Source organism: Streptopelia decaocto (genome assembly GCF_964273445.1).
Source record: "Streptopelia decaocto genome assembly, chromosome: 15".
In the NCBI taxonomy this organism is placed as follows: domain Eukaryota; kingdom Metazoa; phylum Chordata; class Aves; order Columbiformes; family Columbidae; genus Streptopelia; species Streptopelia decaocto.
In genome coordinates, this window is record NC_138670.1 from 9,571,037 (window position 1) to 9,590,910 (window position 19,874).

General features: G+C 41.1%; 1 protein-coding gene across 6 annotated transcripts in view; it reads right to left on the reverse strand.

The window, feature by feature from the left end:
- Nucleotides 1-991: 991 nt before the first annotated feature.
- The window catches only part of SLC5A1 (solute carrier family 5 member 1), a 54,276-nt gene continuing 35,393 nt past the window's right edge, over nucleotides 992-19,874 (reverse strand). For 4 of the 6 annotated variants that reach the window (XM_082065927.1, XM_082065926.1, XM_082065928.1 and 1 more), the window contains 13 exons: nucleotides 17,826-17,930; nucleotides 15,569-15,628; nucleotides 15,105-15,209; nucleotides 10,372-10,477; nucleotides 10,067-10,147; nucleotides 8,725-8,945; nucleotides 7,699-7,834; nucleotides 6,823-6,930; nucleotides 5,612-5,762; nucleotides 4,819-4,987; nucleotides 2,595-2,810; nucleotides 2,200-2,296; nucleotides 992-1,344 (listed from right to left, as the gene is read on the reverse strand). In XM_082065927.1, coding sequence (XP_081922053.1) covers nucleotides 1,124-1,344; nucleotides 2,200-2,296; nucleotides 2,595-2,810; nucleotides 4,819-4,987; nucleotides 5,612-5,762; nucleotides 6,823-6,930; nucleotides 7,699-7,834; nucleotides 8,725-8,945; nucleotides 10,067-10,147; nucleotides 10,372-10,477; nucleotides 15,105-15,209; nucleotides 15,569-15,628; nucleotides 17,826-17,930 — 1,776 coding nt within the window. In that variant the 3' untranslated portion in view covers nucleotides 992-1,123. Of the gene's footprint in view, nucleotides 1,345-2,199; nucleotides 2,297-2,594; nucleotides 2,811-4,818; nucleotides 4,988-5,611; nucleotides 5,763-6,822; nucleotides 6,931-7,698; nucleotides 7,835-8,724; nucleotides 8,946-10,066; nucleotides 10,148-10,371; nucleotides 10,478-15,104; nucleotides 15,210-15,568; nucleotides 15,629-17,085; nucleotides 17,161-17,825; nucleotides 17,931-19,874 lie in introns of those variants that run through there. The other 2 variants (XM_082065930.1, XM_082065929.1) reach the window with 2 other exon arrangements.

A 19,874-nucleotide genomic window follows, 5' to 3' on the forward strand; every position in this document is an offset into this window, starting at 1 on the left:
GAAGATTTATAGCTTTGCAGAAAAGCAGCACAGAACCCCCAAATGAACTTGAAAGAAAAATGCAAACCCAGCATTCTGATGCTTTGGACTTTTCTCCATGCACATGGATTGTTTTGTAGCACAGTCCATCAAAAGAGGCAGGACATCAACACCAACACCATGATAAAGAGGCCCTAATAATTGTGGGTACAGATTAACTTTGACACACCAAGATGGAAAAAGATCAGTAAGAAATATATACACACACGTATATTTCAAATATATATAATATATATAGTGCATATATATAAAATGTATTGTATGTGTATATATATTATATGTACTTTGTATAAAAAAAAAGCTTCACATTCAAGTATAGTTACATATTAAAATATAAAGACAAGAGGACCTTTTGAAGCTAACCTTAAACAGAGAGTCTATCACCAGCAGAATTCTTATTAAGATCATCAAAACACGTTCTCCCCGATTTCAAAATGTGATCAATTTAGATGGTTGGTGTTCCACTGATGACTGAGGAACACAACCCAAGGAAAAGTGAGAAAAAGGCGGGAAAAGTGATAATGGAAAGTTAGATATAGTATCAAATACATCAATATATACATAAATCCTTAAGGTATCCCATGCTTGGAGGGAACAAAAGTGATTTTTTAATTTGAATTCGTAATACGGTCCCTCAGTTGTTGTGGGGTTTTTGTAATCAAATTGTCATAGCCAAAAGGAAAAGAAACTTGGATGATGATAAGAAGAAGGGTTGAAAATCAAACTGGAGTCATCAACCCTGAAAGTTAGTTCACAAACCCTGATATGAAATCTGGCTCATGCAGCCTTGTTCCGCACCTAAAACACGAAATGTATTGCGAGTAGAGAGAATATTGGATGGAAATTCTGAACCTCAATTAGCCCTGGACTGATTCAGTGTCTAAACAGAAATTCTCCCTCTTGAAATCCCAGTGGCCTTAATCTTTACATTGTTGAAATTATGACCACAAAATCAGCGAGTAAATCATCCTGATTTTTTACAAACGTTGACAATGAAAATATGAAGTGTATCTAACTCTGTAAATCTACAAGTCATCGGTTTTGCTTGATGATACAGTACAATTTCAGAGCTGTAATCAGAGGCTTATGCGAAGAAGGCATGGCAAAAAACAGCCACAGTCAATAGGATGATGCCATTGATATTCACAACGTTTCTCCAAAGCGGCACTTCGCTTGTATCAGTCAGTTTCCTCTTCAGTGCTTCCTCTTCCTCCTTGCTGAGTTTGGGTGCTTTTTGTTCTAAGCCACAGAACCAGTTGTATGCTTTCTTTAAGCATCCTTGTTCTTCTTCACTTTCCTCGTAAACTGGAAGGAATAACATGCTGGTCATGAGATGTAAACACAGATCACCACAGGCACTAGAAGATCTCTGTGACTGAGAGCATTTCTGTATTTGACACAGCAGTTCTGACTTATGGTCATAGTTACATGGGAACATTTTAGTACAAGGCAGTACAAGAATCAAGATAATATTGTGTTTTCGCAGCTCACTTGGAAGAAGACTGATTTTCTACAGGTTGCAAGAGAGCCTTTTGGAGAAGACACTTGCGCTATTTGCAGCCTAGAGACTTGGTCTGGTGTTGGAGAAGCAAACCATGCTGCAAAGCTTCAACTCCATTTTTTCAATACTTTCAACACTTTTAACTAAAAGACAAACCAATGAATTTGAGTATTTGTGTGGAAGGAACTTGGCAGCAGAACCAGAAACCCAGCAAAGAGAGCAGGTGGTTTTGCCCACATGGATGTCTGGTAGTTCACTTTCATGGTGCCTTGCACCAGATCCTTACTCTTTCAATCCTGGCTTCCAACCACAATTTCCAAGTGAATTCTCATTGATTTATTCCAAGTGCTAGAGTCACACGCGGTTCTGCCCGTGCACACCGCCTCTGCCCTAAAGCATCTCCACTGTTTCAGTCCTAGAACTGCCATCTAGCTACCAAGAGAACAAGATTTTCACCCTCCAAATCCACTTCACTTCTGATTTATGCTGAGTGTGATAAATTGGTATAAGGCAGCTTACTGGCCATTCACATATGTGGGGTTTGAGGTTTTGTTGTTCGGAGGGAGGATGTCTTTGAATACCAAGTATGTTAATGTTTCTTCAGGAATGAAATAGAGTTACTCAAATATATTGATAGAATCTGTAGATATCCAAGTTACCTGATTCCTCCTCTTTTTCATCAGCTTTGTCCTCATCTGCATCAAGATCAATACGTTCTTCTTTGCTGTTCCGCAAAGACCAGCACAACCGGTAAAGCTGCCATGAAACAAAATGAGTTTATAAATCTACAGCCTTACTATACAGAGACAAATCTGTCTGGCCAGCACATGAACAAGGTATAGGACCATGGCATCCCAAACGTCTGTTAAGTCAATGTCTAAGATTATTAGGAGTCACTGAAGATTTATGAAAGATAAATGAAGACAATTTCCTTTGTTTTCTTATAAGGACTATGTGATGTGTGTCAGAAGGTGATATACCAAGTACCAGTGTTTAAAACTAGTGGTTTCATTGAGCTCCATTTCTTGAGGAGCATGACTGCAATAATACTCACGTGGATATCAGGAATGGGTTTAGTCATGAAGGAGACGGCCAGCATGACGATGGCAGAAACCCCAAAAAGAATAATTGCAAAGTAAAGGTAGTGAATTCCGCAGATGATGAATGGGCAGTTGGAAGGGGTCACGCAGCTGCCGGTTCCGTAGGCAAACTCCGAAATCATTCTACCGAGCCCAGCCAGCAGCCCAATGATCAGGCCCCAGAAGGCACCCTGCAGACCAAGTGACAGAAGTTATCAAAATTAGTGATTTCAGGTACAGAAATAAGCTCTAAGCTCTGTGTAGTTGCTGGAGGAAAAATTGAGGTAGTTATGTGTTACGTTGGCTTTGGCACATGGGTTTTAACCCAGGCTCTCTCAGTGACTGTACTTACAGCTCAGTGTAGCGGTACAACCAAAAGGGGCAGTGACCAGCAGCTCAGAGAAAGAATAAGGAGGACACCTTGTCCAGCTCATTTCTCAAAGCTCCTGTGTCTCCACACAATGCTCTCCTTAGACAGGACAGACTACACATCCCAAGGGCTGTTCTCATATCTTCTTATCTCTGAGGGCTAAATCCCTGACAGTTCTGCCATGATGGAACAGTGTGTGTCATTCCTCCTGAAATATGTGTCTGGTTTGTCTTCTAATGACCTTGTTAGTAATTAGTTAGAAGCTAATTCTCAATACTTTTGGTGGATGTTTTGCTGCCAGGTATATATTACTCTAGCCCAAAGTATAAAAGACACACAGGTATGTCAGCACACAAATTGAAATATGGGAAATTCTGTTTAATTTTTGTTGTTTTACTGTAAAGGTGACTGAACATTGGAACTGGGCCTCGATACACTGTGGAGTCTCCATCCCTGGGGATATTCAAAACGCAAGCAGACAGGACCTGAGCATCCTGCTCTTGTTGGCCCTGCTTCAAGCAGGGGGGTCGCACTGGTCCAGAGGTGCCTTTCAGTCTCCGAGTTTGTGTAGTCAAAAAACTAATGATGGCAACACAATTTTATAAATCCCAATTGTAAAATATTATAGGTTGAATGCTGGGTTTAAGAACAAAACAGTTTTAATTATTCAGTGGTCAAAGTTACAGAAAGGTTTTGGAGTAGGACAACATAGTTAATTCTGTTTCTGGCAGAAAGAAGAATGATTCTGAGCAAAAACCAGTGATAAATGTTATAAGTAATTACAATATTGGAGTTTATCTTATGCCAGGCTCTGATTCTCAGGAGCTTTGTTGCTTGTCTCCTCTATTTACCCAAATTTAAATGGTGCAGTGTACACAAACCCCTGAGGATTAAACTGAATTCTTCCTCAGGTAAAATTCCAGCTAGAGTCAATGGCAGATTTCTACAAAGGGCACAAAGATTTAATCCATTTGTAGAGGTTTTGCCATATTGGGATAGGAAACAGAACACCCCTTGTACGTAAACCAGCCTTTTCCTGGAGATACACACAAATAACCACTGAACTGGTCTCAAGAGAAAACAGTGAGAGAAAAGTTTAAGTCATATTCAAAAACCTTCTCTCTCTCTTGGCTTTCTCAATGAACTCAGCATCCTTGGAGCAAACCTGAGCAATAGGCAAGTATTGTTGCCACTAGTACTATAGAAAATAAACTGAATTCCTGAGTATTGAGGTTTGAGAATGTCGGAGACCCCCGTTCCCATGACTGGCCTATGGTCCCATCAAAGCACGTGACACACCTCGTGCCTTCTCAGTTACTTCCAAAGGCCTAAGTACACTATTTCTCTGTTCACTGCTCTACAAATCAAAATCAGTGGTTCCCAGACTAGGTGCTAAAAGCGATGCAAAATAATGCATGAAACAACAGCATGTTTGTTTAAAAGAATATTAACAAAATACATAGTGGCCAAGAGGAAGGTGAAATGTGGTGTGTTTGGTAAAGCAATTCGGTGACCAACATCCTGAGAGATTACTTTCAAATATGTCTCTATAAATTGACACACCTTTTGGCAAAGTGATAGATACCCTAAGTTTCAGAGCTATCTAGGAATTCTGAAGTGACTCTTTATTTATCAGATTAGCAAATAATTTTTTCAAACTCATCTCTGAAACCTCAGGCCCTGGCGTATGGAAAACACAGAATCCCTGGGCCATAGTGGGATTAGAATAAACAGGAAGAAGTTGCTAATAAAAGACTCTGAAACAAAAAACCAGTTCTGTCAATGCCTAAAGGAACATGTGGCATACCTGTTTCCTAATTTGTACTTACCTGCTCATTGACCCGCTTGCAGAAGATGCCAAGCACGAAAACAGCAGCAATGGGAGGTCCCAGGTAGCTGGTAATGGACTGAATATAATCGAAGAGCTGCCCACTTTGAGCTGACTGCACCACAGGAACCCAGGCAATGCTGACGCCAATTAAAAGTACCATAAATGCCCTGTAAACGTAGCCAGATATTCAATTAGCCACCTGCTTAAAAGCATCTATCAGAAAGAGAAAAACAGCTATTAATCAATAATGTAAATGTCCATTTTGTATTTCAACCAGCAAAATCGATTATAATAGCCAATTACCACTGAACAAACAAAGGACATCCAAGCTGGATATTGTGTCTGTCAAATATCCATCAGCATACAGCTAAACGTGCAATCAAAACACAGAAGACTGCTTTTTCTTTGTTATGTCTAGAGACAAATCAATAGATCAACTACAAGAACTAGTTCATTGATTCTGTAGTATGGTGTGGCATAAAGCCTATGAAGAGATTTCAAAATAGTTCCCTTTGAACAGCAGTAGGAAGTGTTGAGAATTAGTTTAGCTACCTCATGCATTGCTGTCAATTAAACTGGAAGCAAGGTGGTCGGGTTTTTTCCCAAAAGGAAGGGTACGGTGGCCAGCCTGTCTGGCCACAGGAGGCCACTGCTGCACTGCCCGCACACTGTCACTGTCACTGTCACTGCTGGGTTTCACCCGGCACTAGTGCATTTGTTGGAGGCTGCAGTCTATAAAGCTCTAGTGCTGGCTGTGTTCGCACTGCTGGGGAAGACTCTGCTGCACTCACCTTCCAGCCAACATAAGCTCTTTCTCAGATGGTCGTTTTCGAATTTTGGTGTAAATGTCCATAGTGAACAAAGTACTAGCACTGTTGAAAATGGAAGTCAGGGAGCTCATGAGGGAGGCCAACATGACGGACAACATCAGACCCCGCAGACCTGAAATACAAAGAGATGTGACGGGGGGATGAGCATTCAGGGAAGAGTCATAGTACTTGGCACCATCCACCGTGCTTGTCTGACCCTTTCAGGTCAGCCAGGATGACTGTGTGCGTGTTTGTGTGCTGATGCCTGCGTGACGTTCTCTTGCATTGCAAGGACAGTGATATCTGCTGAGCTTTGGAAAAACCATTTATAGTAGCAACAGGGCAACTCCTGAACTTTTAGAACATAGGTACTTCTTTTGTGAATGCTGTCTGATTAAATGCTGAAATAGAGAGAAAAAAATACTAAGCAGACTTTTCCAAGCAGTTATAAAAATAACTCCTCTTGTTCGCAGGTAAGTGTTCACTTGATTGTGATATATGTAAACCAGCCGTTTGAAAAAAACAAACAAACACACTTTCTTTTACCATTTGAAAATCAGAATAAGCTAGTTTTCCAGATGGTATGGATCTAGTCAACACAGTAGGGAATTACTATATACAACAGGTATAATACAATGAGGAAGTAGTAAAGATCTCAGGGAAGAATCATGGTCTCTTTAATATCACAATCAGTCTTTCTAGCCTTATGAACTGGCCCTGTCGTTTTCTGCAGACATTTATCTTCTGTGTATACATTGTCCTCTCCAGAGTGGTGCCTTATTCTCTCATTGAAGAGGTGTCCTATAGGAAATGCATACATAAAATACTTTTTCCTCCCACCTCAGTGGGTTTAGCAGGACTGCAGGTGTGGGTCTCCGACTCCAAAATCCTGGCAGAGACACTCTTCTATAAGTCAATGGCAAAGCAGGTTCTCTTTTATTGTCACAGAAAGGGAGCTCAATTACCATTTCATCAGCCAGTATTTGCCACCCGAGAGCTGACATTGTCAGTGTGTAGCTATTCTGCACCTACAGCTACAACTGATACAGACTTCCCCTTTGATTAATAGTACATAGTTCTAGCAAGAATTTTTGAACTATATCTGGGACTTGAGCTCCCTCTGTCACCTGTTTTTACAGTCTGGCAGCCTTGCCTTTCCTAAAACAAACAAACACACACATACAGTGTCTTACCATTTGGCATAAGCTCCACTACCATTTTTGGGTAAGCAATGTTTGTACAGCCAACTGCGGTGCCGCAGTACTGCTGGCAGAGTTCAGGCACAACACAAGCCACCACATCTAAGAGAGGATAACGAGACAGGGTTAGACAAGGTCACATTAACACAGATTGCTTCCAAATTAGTGGAGCTTCTAAATTTTATTTCTGCGTTGAATTACTGAATTGACACGCTTGCTATCATCCTCGGTCTCCTGGCAGGGAGCAAAGTGATTGTAAGCCTCCAGCCTTATGGATTTCCTCTCTAAAAGAATACTGAAAAGTGCTGCAGGTCCAAAACAAAATAGAAATTAAGCATTAATTTGTCAGACCAGAACGGCACAACATAAAGAGAGCAAGTAGAAAAACAAACACAAAGACCCTTTCCCTCTAACCTGAACACCTCTCTTTTGCCTATTGTTAAAGGCACTGATGGTAGAGAGAAGCGAGACCAGCATTTTCCCCACACTGCGCTCGGGACTGGACGTGGCCCAGAATATTGCTGTGTCTGTGACTGATGAGCCTCTTCCTCTGATCGCCCCCAGAGTCTCAGTCCTGGCCAGCACTTTGCGCTCATTCAGCCATAGTGGCTGTAACAGACAGGTGGGGAGGGACACTGGGGAATTTCTCTCCCCTAAAGGGGACAGCAATAACATTAGCAGAAACCTGGGACCAGGGAGAAGAGGAAGACCTGTGGCTTCTTACAGTGCTGTTGGGTTTTGTGCATACATGTGCCTGGACAATTTGGATGACAAGATGACAATGTAACAGGTATTTTGGAAATCGAGAGAGATTGGCAGTGAAAGATAGGCCGCAAGAAGAAATTTGCATTTCTGTATACATTTGCATACCTGTATACAAAATTCGGCTGATCATTCCAGGCATCACTATAATAAACATGGGCAAGAGCTTCAGGTATCCACACATGATACAACCAGCCTTCACATGGGACATGTTCTTGCCAGAGAGACATCTTTGGACAATAACCTGTCAATGCGACATGGCAAGTTATAATGCTTCTTAATTTCTGTGATAGTGAAAGAGCCTAATTACTATTTCTGTCACTAGGAAAAATAAAAACTATGTGAAAAAACAAAGAATGTATCTGAAATATGTAAAAGAAAATATTGTTTATTCAGTGTATGTTTAAGAGGTAAGACTTTCTCACAAGATGTTGTTAACGCAGATACACTAAAAGGCCAAAAAGAAATAAAATATTTACCTGAGTAATAGATACAATTAGATTGGGGTGTTGGTTTGTTTGTTTACAAGTTGTGCTGACTATCTCACCATTCAGAGTGTGGGTAGATCACTCGCTAGAGACCGGGCACCTTCACATGTCACAGGGGACACTTGACTCACGTCAGTGCGACCTCTCAGGGAAAGCGGACAGTAAGTTTTAGGGAGAAGAAAGGAGTGTTGGGGAAGAGTCTCCAGACTGAAAAACTTGGTATATAAAGAACATCCTCTCAAGACACTGCATGCAAGGTGAAAACTGCACAAACAGGAAACAAACTAGCACTACTGAAAGGGGAATCGGATCTAGACCCAGTCTAACAAGTATCACTTGACACATGGTTTCCTAAGTCAATGTTCACATTACAACCTCTCTGTTTTTACACACAGTCACAAACAAAAAATGAGAAAGGCATCTGCTGTGCACAGTGTATGAAAAGAATTGAAAGAACACACATTCAATTTCCTCACATACCCTACGGTTTAGAAACCAGAAACTGAAAAGTCACTGACTAGTCTTGAAATAACTGCCATTTCTGTGACCCAGCATTGAACTACGGCGAGGGAAGAGCACCCCTGGACCCCACTGGGCTGCAGAGTTTTGTGTTCTGCATTTCCAAGGCATGTGGCTTCCACATTACCTGATCCGTGCACCAGTACCACATAGCAAGGATGCTCAGACCAAAGATGAGCCCTGGCCACGGCAGATCTCCAGTGATGGGATCTCGGAAGATGTGAAAGGCATCCTGCCGAGGGTAGTAGCAACTTGGATCAATTGTAGTGTTCCCATAGGAGACATTGGATGGAATTGCTTCCATATACTTCCGCATGAAAGCATCATATCCTCCTACTTCAACAAATGCTGAAAAATAGAAAGTAGAAGTAGCAATAAAGTATTTCATACTGAAATCTCAAATAGAGCTAGAGAATGTGAGGAGAAAAACCTCCTTCATATGGATGTAAAAAGCCCTAGCCAGTATACATCAACATTTTCAGAAAACAGTATGCAGTGTTTTGTAAGTATTCACACAATCTAATTACCAAAGAGACCTTTCTTTTAGGTTTCTGTGTAACTTGCAAACATTGTTTAGGCTCCACTGTCTCAACATCTCTTACACATGCCTTGCCAAGAAGTGAAATGAAGATACATTATTTCCACACACTGTTAACCTAGGGAGAACCCAAGGCAGGGCCTTACCAGGTTAGGTCAGTCTGGAGTTATTTCTGTTGTAACAATTGTGGAATAATTTAATTTCAGTGAAAGGCCTAGCTAGAGGAAAACCAAGTGCTCAGTAACTAGAAGAATAAGGAAAGGACACTACAAATTCATGGAATCTTATGACTATTTCTTTCTTATGATCCCTTCCTATTAATTCTGTTTAAGAGCATGATTTCTGTTTTAAAATGCATATGGTCCTCTGGACACACACATTGTCCTATTCATAAATATTTGGTTACTATTTTTTGTCCAGCTGGCAATGTAATGACATCCATAAATCGACAGCAAGTTTTACTTAAAGTGTTAATATGTTTGGATTTTTTAAACACAAGCTAGCAGCTAGAAACAAGGAAAAAACCACGCAAGGTGACCAACAGCTCTTCACTTCAAATCAGAAAATTTCATGCCTTAGCATCTGAATATCTACAAAATTACAATCTTCTTAAAACAAGATACTCTCTGAACTTCTCAAGGGTATCATCATCTACTGCAAACCACTCTTTTATCTCAATAGCAATACAAGTCCTATCCTGGGATATATTACCTTAAACATTCAGCTGTGCTTTGGAGATGGAGTGGTCTCAGTGACTAGAGGGCTTGGCAATATGCCTCTTTTCTTCCCTAATAGGTATATGAACTGAATCTGAATAGGTATATGAATGAACTGCTTAAGACAACAAGTTTCCAAACTGCAGGATCCATTTGTGTAGCCACTGTAGGATTTGTGGTTGAACATTCCATTTTAATTATTCTAGTTTACTTACCAAATCCCATGAGAATGAAGGATCCCACTACCATGATAAACGTTTGTAAGGTGTCTGTGTAAATCACAGCTGCGAGGCCACCTATTGGCAAAGAAAAGTCAAGACAACTAGGTTAGCTGCTGTGCAAAAGCCTCCGTGGAAATTTTCTTTTTTACTTTTCTCACCACCTCTTTCTTTCAAACAAAGACCATTGTAAATAGCTCCCCTCTCAGGTTCTCATTTCTCCCCACTTACCCACCTCCCTTCTTATCTTTCTTCTGGCTCCCCTGGTTTCTTTGATTTATCAGACTGCTCTGCAAACTCACCTGTGATGGTGTAAAGAGCAGTAAAAGCAAGCAGGATAACTATGGCCACATAAAGATTCAGCCCTATGGCCAGCTGTATAAATATAGCTCCAGAGAATATGTCTGCCTGTAAAAGAAAAAGTGATAGATTAAGTAACATTTACATTCATGAAGGTATATTATACAGTCACACTTGCATACTGAGGGACAACTTAATAACAAATTACTTAAAACTGAGGTTACATTTTCTGCTATGTGTGGGGATGGACTCTGTGACACCTCCAAAACACAGCATGGTTCCCTTCATTTGATGCTACTCCATAAATGTCTTACTTTTTCTTTACTGTTTGCATACATGTGGTACAGCTAGTCTTGCTGGTTCAGGACAAATAGTGACTGAAGGCAAACATCTTGTATTATCTCTGGTTTCAAGTTCCCGTCAGAATAATTGGCATCAGTAGGCTAACAGAAGAGACCTTTAGCTCTTGCGTAAGAAAGGAATTGTTCAGGTTTCAGAGTAACGCTCCAGGATTTTAATCACATTAAATCAGTTCCTGATTCGGAGATAATTCGCATTAATATTATTTATCCAAGTTTGCAATCAGTGTAACCTACCCCAGTGCACTTGTAATGCATTACTGTAAATTATGCTTTCACTGGAGGTTTGCATCTGTACCTATCCTTGCTCCTGGGCTCATCTCCAATCCCACCTGCACGCCTCCTTTCTCTATACCACACCACCTATTCGAGGGCTCTATATAGAGAGTCCTGTCCTCATTTAACAGTACAAGTCCTAGTGGTGTTCAGCAAGCTCAGAAGCTGCAAAACGCTGCAGGAACGGCCCATATGCAGGGTCTGAGGAACAAAGATAAGCAATATTATACGTGGCCTGGGTTAAAGCTGCACACAGCATCACTGCAGGTGGCAGCTCGCTGGAGGAGCAGGAGGTTCCACAGGTCGGGCTGAGGGACAGACAAAGCCTGTGATCACACAACAGGCTCTTGCACCACTTTTGCCCCCACTAGGCTGGGGTAAGGCGGGGACAGACATACTAATAAGCAGTTTGGCAGCTTGGCGAGCTGGGAAATGCCAGATGAAGAAACCCTCTTCATTCCAGAGACACTGAAACCAAGACTGCAGGGAATGATCTCAGCCTGAGGTCACTCTGGAGAATGAGGAAGAAGTGCAGCCCTCTGCAGCAGGAGGTCCTCCCGCCCTGCCGCCCTTGCCCCCAGAAGCAGTGTGGATCACAACGGGGGTCTCGCTCCCCAAACTGCCTCTGGAGCAGCTTCAGATGATTTGATTTCACACAGGTTTGAGTTTAGAACTGGGAACCTGGACTTTCATCTCAACCCTAGTGCTTCTTAGACCATATCCTCTGTCCCTCTCTCTACGGGATGATTTTTTTCCTATCTTTTCACACCATCGATTGGCTTATGTCCTCCATCTTTCTTTTATTGTTCTTGGCTTTAATTTAGCCTACATAGCATTAAATAGTAACGGCCCTGAAATGATCCCCACAAAGAAATGTATAGTTAATTATTTAGCACCCTGAGCAATACATCAGCTTCTTCAAATTGCTGTGTTACCTTCTCACTTTGCTGCTCCTCCCTCCCAATTAGATTATTTCCTTCCAATGCTTCCTTGTTTCTCCATTAATACTGTTTTATGGACACTATTTAATCCTTATCTTATCTCTGATCAGAGTAAATCTTTCCTTTACATGCACGCTATCTCTCCAAAGCCATTCACAGATCATGCAGGACCAAGTGGCAGAACACATGCCACCTGAGTGATTCCAGCTGCAACGGGAACATGGGGGTCACATACTCTTTACCCCCTGCACCACCTCCAAGAGGAGGTTACCCTTCTACCGCCTCTTTCCCCCAGTAAGTCTAGACCAATCCATTTACTACTGAAACTATGCATACTGACTGTAAAGAAAATGCTGTAATACATTTAGAAATTCCAGCATTCAGGTCTTAATTCCCTTTTGCATTGTCATAATTTAGCCAATTACTCTCCATCAGGTTTTATTTTACTAGGCCATTTTCTTTGGCATAATGGCCAATATCAGCAACACTGGTTGCCAGCAAGCCCCTGAAAGCTGTTCTGGGCATTACTAACAAAGCACTGGATGCTTGGGAAGCATCCACATGTGAGGCACCTGTGCGACAGAAATCCTTCGGGCTCAAAGATCACGTGTGACCCCAAAGATCGACACTTTGCAGCATGGCCTTGTCTGGCAAGTGGTTGAATAGCCACAAAACAAGGCAAGAAATCGATAAAAAATGCACAGAAAATGTGCAGGAAAAGAGAGAAATGTTAATGACCCTGCACAGAAGTGCGCAAAGGGAATCCGATCATCACATGGAGGTGGGCACTGTGCCAGAAAGATCATGCCAGGAGTTATGTGACAGGATAAACTATATTGATCATTGGAAAGCACACCATATTTATATAATTAAGAATGTTAGATAATAATTTAACACGTTAAGGAAGCAGCACATAAAATAACTACTCCAGAAACAAGATGCCACTCTTCTACAAGGCTAAGCAGCACAGAGTATTGCTGCCAGCCAAATTGATAGGTGTGACTGCCTGTTAAGGGCAGGGCAGAAACCCATCCTTCTATATCAAATCTCAGTGAGCCCCAAAGATCACAAGGGAGTGTTTGCAAAAACAGAAGTCAAGGAAGTAAAATGCAAATGTCCAAGCCAGAGATGGACTGCCAGCACATTCGTATGTCTGGATATACAACGTGCCTCTGGGAAGAGCGACCTGCCCTAGCACCAAGTAGCATGAACATCACAGCACAAAGAAGCTAGCTGGGGTGCAGGATGGAACAGCCCTTCCCTCTCTGCTTCTGGAGCTGGCTCATCTGGAGACAATTTGGCATGGTGCTGCATGGCGTGGTACAGAAAAACCCACTCTGACATCTTCTGACAGTACCTGAAACCTCTGGCTGTCCTGTCTATTCTGAATAAGATACGGGAAGTAAATCAGACCTGGAAAAATCCTGCCCTGCCAAAGATAGTGACATAAGCCAACAACACAGATGTTTGCATACTGCAGAAAGCTGTGCCACATTTGTACATGGGACAGACACTGTCAGAGTTGTTCTGGGCAGATAAGGGAAACAAGATAAATGGTTAGAGGAACTTGTGCACATCTGGAATAATTGGGTTGATGGGAAGCTGGAATGGGCCATTGGTAGAGCAGGATCCAGGTAATCTGGTGCTGCATGGATCTCTTGACTGGTGCTTTGCTCCCTAACAAGACAGGAACACAAGAGCAGGAAGGAGTGCTGCAGCCTCGTGACCACACTAGCAGCTTACTTAAATGCAGAACCTGTCTTGCCTGGAAGCAAGAAACTCCAACTGAAATGGGATCAAATCCCATGACAACATCCTTAGGCATAATAGAGGATAGTAAATTCAGAATGTACCTAACACCTTGATGGGCTCGTTACAAACATGTGTTGCAGAATAGGACTTTGAGTCATCTGACTGGAAGAGTTTCTCAGCTGCAAGAGCTGCCAGAACGCCGTGTCATACCTGGGATTTCTGATTACGGTAGTTATGCACAACAACAATGGCAAATGAACGAATCCTTTTGAAATACATGGAAATTCAGCTCTGAGGCCAGCTCCACAGTACCAGCCTGTTTAATTTATAACCTCTCTAAGGATTGGTTATCGTGAAGATGTGAGAATGAGAGCAAAAGGCCAATCTTTTAGCTTAAATTGCACTATTATCACTCAGCTCCCATTCAGAGGGCAAAGAGTAATCTGCCATGGCAACTTCTGCAAAACAACAGATTGAGGTATGCCTGAACTGTGGACTTCTTCAGAGGCTTGGTGGTTTCAAGATATATGGAAAATACCAGTTTCCTTCACTACTTCACAGCAATACAACCACTTACTCAATAAACATTAACTTCGTAGCACCTTAAACTTTATACCAAACACGTGCCTGTTAAAAGAATCTCTCTTCTTCCCTGTTTTCACCTCAGCTGTTATCATTTCCCTCCTTTACATTTCCCCACTCCTTTAGTTTCTAATTGCTATTATTCTCTTTTTCTCCATAGCCCTCCTGCTCTTTTCCATCATGTATATTACTGATGACATGTTTCACCACAGGATGGTAAAACATACAAATATGAAGTTTGGCAACAAAAATTCCTGTCCCTTAAAAATCCAAGAGCACACTTCTTTTCTGGAACCAAGAACAACATTCCCCTTAGCAGGAGCACCAGGTGGTTGGAGTGGGATGTTGTGTGTCCAAGGTAATACTAAGCAGTTTCTAAAACTACATGGTTAAACAACCAGCAGCTATTATTTCTCAGAGAACAGAAGCAGACCAAAGGGTACAAACTGGTAGGCTGTGATCTTTTCTGCCACGTGTTTCACAGACCCCTAAGATAACAGACTGTAATACAAGTTTCCCCACACTCGAACTTGTTCTAGAGGAGAGCATAAGTAGAAATAAAACTTTAAAACCTCAGAAAAGAAAGAACAAGAAGCATCAAGAGATCTTGCCAGGAAGGCAAAAAACCTTGGATTGCAGAACGGATCTGGATACACACTCTCACTAGATGGAATACAGAATATACAAAATCTTTAGCATCCTTATTTCAACCAAGGACTGCAAATTAGAAACAACTGACCAATTGTGTGAGCAATATTGTAAATGGGAGTTTCTTTTCTTTAGATCAATGTAGGATGGAAGAAATCCTGTAAAAGTTTTACTTACTGAGATCTTTGTGAAGATATACAGGAATAGAGAAAGGACTGACAGGTAGATCTGAATCCGTTTCCCACCATAACGTTTCTTCAGATACTCTGGCATTGTCACCACCTGCAGAGGCGCAGATAAAGTTTCAGAAAACGGTGAACAGATTCAAAACAAATTAGAGGAAGCTTTTTGCTATTCAGATACTGTAAGAGCAGAGGGCAAAGGGAGGGGAGCTCCAAATGCAGTTGCAAGGAAGAGCAGCTCCAGGAATCAAAGAAGAATAAGGAGGGAGTACCATGTGCTTCTCAGGTCGTGTCTCAGAACAGAGAATCCTCACTTTTCTTATATATGCAGACTTAATGTAGTACAGTTCTAGCACGCTCAGATCTTGTGCCATTCATAATGGCTTTGCAATATTCAAGACCTGATCCACAAACATGAGCAGCAAAAAAAAAAAAGCATAATGTACTGTTTTGACTTACCCCAGCTTTGATGTAGATGGGTACAAACAGCCATCCTAGAACAACCACGAATATCAGAGCCTGCAGCCAAGACAAGATCAGCCGAATCAGCCTTCTCTCTCTAGACAGCACTCCCAAAGACCACTTATCCCACCCAAGAGCAGCTGGAGAGCACTGAAACCACATAAACCTGCGTATTGTGAGGGTGGGGGGCAGGAGGAACTGCTCTGTCCTTTGATTTACAGTTGATTTACAGCTGATCTCTTCAGAGCAGGCCCAGGGAGCCTGGTTTAATGACGGTTAAAATGCAACCAGCCCATAGGACTGCTGTTTCTAGGGAATATTAAGGAAGGTAAAGTCTGCTACCTGAGACCTATTTGTTAGCATCTTGATCCCAGAGCCACTAATGCAGGATGCTTTCCCACTCGGAATGGGGAATGCTGCGATGGTATGTTGTGACATCTCAAATCTAGCTACTGGGAGTGCAGCGCTTCTTTTGATTATTATTTTGATTGTTAACTGCCTTCTGTGCTGGGTCTCTGTGAGATGGCCATATGTTTTACAACAATCCCAAATACTGGACAGGATGTACCACGTGCATTTAGTAAAATATTTTGTATTTCCACATTACCTTTTCATAATATATTTTGTGTTACCATGTGTATTTTGTGAGCTATAGATCTTACTGTATTGCCGTATCACAGTTTTCTGATTTAAATGGCCAGCAAATGCTGTCTGCTATAGAGTTGTACATATTAAATCAACAAAAATAGAAGAAAATCCTGCTCTCAGAGCTGCACTCTGCATTTATTCTGTCCCCAGGGCTTAGAGGGCTTTTTGAACTGTATCTTTTAAGTGCTCCCCTTAGATCACAACCATAAGATGGACCATAAACACTGGGTCAGCTTCTATTGTCATACTAACACAAATTAGAAATCATTTCAGTGGAATAATAGAGATATACAAGTGCAATAACAGTCAAACTCAGTATTTCTTTCAAGAGGAGAATCAGACGGTACAGTCAAGAGCAGCATTTCCACCATGTCTATTAATCTGTCCACCAGTCCCACTATGTCACCAGTAATAAACTGTGTACTGTATCTGCTCAAATACACACATGCATCATTGCTTCTTCCTAAATAATGGTTGTACACTGCGTACTGATATTATTCCACAGAGAATCTCCCAGGAGATGAAGTGTTAGCGATGGATATGTTTGAAGAAGGATACAGATCCTAGAGATGTGAATATAATGAAATTCCAAGCAGTGCTTGTTGTGTTTTGTTTTGCTTCGTTTGGGTACCAAGAGAAGGGAAATAAGTTTTGTTGCAGGACTAGTGTAAGCAAATAGAGAAAGATGACACATTAACTGTGCACATCTCATTGAGTTCAACTTAGCCTTTATGCTTCTTCTTAAATATTTATATTAAATGTACTTGACTATTTACAGGAACCATCTACTTGCTAAGGAAAAAAGCCACATCTCTCAGGGTGGTATGCTTTCACTGAGCAGAATTATATGCATGGGCAGTACCGACCTATGTATGGCATTAAGTCCTTTGTGTCATGGTATAATCCCCTCCTGGACGGTGAATTAAGCAGAACAAGACCATTGTTATCCACACCCACAGAGCTTGAGAATACAAGGAAATGGACTGAATTAGCTCATATGGGTCTCCACGCTGTTGCAGTTAACAATACCTCAAGTAGTTCATTCAAATTCAGCTTGGATATTTTACCCTACACTGTGACCATAGGAAAAACACACACGTAATTAGAGGAAGGAGAAAATGAAAAGGAAAAGATTCTTGGAATGCAGGTGGTTGTGAAGGATGCCGAAAATTTCTTGTAGCCTGTGAAGAAATCAAAGCCCCCTCAACAATTCCTACGTAGCAAAATGCTGTAAAAAATACTATGGATTACAAAACTGATAAATTCTTCCCAAAATCCTGAGGCCTAAAAGTGCTCTTCATAAATACTTTAAAAGTAATAAAAAGATATGTATGGAGAAGAGAATCTAGCAATTTGTTTGGTTCAAATGCTCTCTAGAAAGCCTCACTCAACAGAAAAGAGTCATCTGCTCTCAGTGGCTTGCACAAGGATCAAGGAAGACGAGCTAAACAGTAGATTACATTGGCATTTACTGGTTGGTACAGGAAACAAGTGTTGCCAAGCACAAACTTTGAGAGTCCTAAATTATTAGGCAAGGTTATTTTGATTAATCTGTGCAGATAATCCTATTGTCACAGACATGTTCACTTAAATGCACGCCGCTTACATTCCATTCGTATCCTCCGATGGCAATTCCTCCACTTGCTGCTGTTCCTGCTATTCCCACAAAATGTCCGCTGCCAATGTTACTGGCAAACAGGGAAGCACCAATCTGGAAAAACAAAGAACAACATGTGGCTCTTAGGCCCTGTTCATGGTAACTTGAAAAATAATCACGTTCGTTTGGCATTTTGCACTCATGCCTATCATCAAATGGTGATTAAGAGAATTATTGACAAGCAGCTTCCTTGGCAACTTTCAAGACTCCCTCTTATTGTTCCGCCTCAAACCTGCGACTCCAGCCATCACATCTACAATACGAGAAATAGGAAGTTGCATGAAAGATCTTCTTCCAGTTCAGTCAAACAGATTATTACACCAATACACATTTTAAAATATTTGCAAAGCTTGACTGATATTTGGATGATGTGCAAACAATTCGGGAAGACGACTGTGATCTTCCTTACTCAAGGAGGACACCATAAATACCTACCCACTTGTCAATCTGGTGCTCCCTATTTCATGTCCCACAGTCTTTGGAACTAAATGTATCGCTGGTGAGAGTTATACAGACTTTGTACTTGGTTCACTTTTAGTCAAAGTATGTTTGATTACTGAATTAAATTCTGAAAGCTGCACAGGAGAAATAGCTGCTGAGAAAGTGCTTCTGGAACACACAAAAAATAGCAAATCAAGGAGTTATATTCCTTGTGCTGGATCTCTAAGACCCCCAAATATTGCACTGATCATACAAACGTAACAGTGGGGAGAATGTAAGAATTGGTGAACAGGGAGAGATTTACAACACCACCACCACCACCACAAACACAAAAAAACAACAAAAGGTTTTTGTTGGATTAGAGACAGGCAGGAGCCATTCACAAAAGAGAGACCGTGCCTAGAGATCTAAATCTTCATCAAATAGCTCAGACAACAGAAAGATGAAGAGAAAAGCTATGAGCTTCATTTGCTCCAAATGAAACTACTAAAGGCAGCACAAATGCCTAACGATAATGTACAAGGTCAGACACTGAAGGATGCAGGGTGAGAACCTGCGCATGAATAAGAGGTTTGATTCGGTATTGTAGGCAGATAAGAGCTGAAGTAGTTCTGAAATGAAAAGAGGCAAATGAACTTTTTTTAATTCACTTCTATTTTTTCTTAATGTCCTCTGAAAGCTAACAAGAAAAAAAATTAAAGGAAACAGGGTTAAAATTAAAGAAAAGCACATAGAAAGTAAGCAAAAGAACCTCTGCTGACCAGCTTTTAATGCTGTCATTTGAGGTTGTCATTCCTCTTGTTGAAAGACCCCAAGGAGTGAGGGAGTGGCTGCGTGGTACTTAGTTGCAGGTTGGGCCTAAACCACGATAATCACAAAACAGAGGGTTTTTTTTCATGTTTTATATGAAACATACAAACAAAATTCATCAGGGGATTCTACTCTTTCTTTTCCAACCTTCATTTTCTTCCTTTCCTCAGTTTGATCTCCTGATTCCTTCTAGTCTTTTTGTAGAGAAACTGTTCTGTTGATCTGACAGGAAATTTATGCCTCTAAGTTCACTCAGTTCTTGATTTTTTTCTGTTTTACATATTTCTGGAAGCCAGATGTACCCTACAGAAATGTAACCAGTTTGTCATATGACAGGTAGTTCTACAGGAATGATAAGTGTTGCAACAAAGCATTAGCAAATAAACTGGACAGATCACTGTTCATGAAGGAAACTTTTTCTTCTGACCTTTTTGTGAGGGCAACAGTGTTTTCCCTGCAATGACTATAAAGAAATAAACACCATTTATATCAGGCATTAGCACCAGTCCAGTGCTTTCCCTGGAGATGAATAATTAAACTCAAATCTAGGTTACTAGAAATGCAATCACAGAAAAGATTAACCACATTAATCTCTGATTTTATTTAATGCGTTCTCTCTCCTGTTTTAAAAGTTTAAAATGTACTGCAAGCAGATCCAAGTAACAAAAGCAGCTAATGAAGAACTTTAAGAACTGACAGCTGTAGTAAGCTTTGGCTCAGTGCCTGAAACCCCAGGACATATTGTAA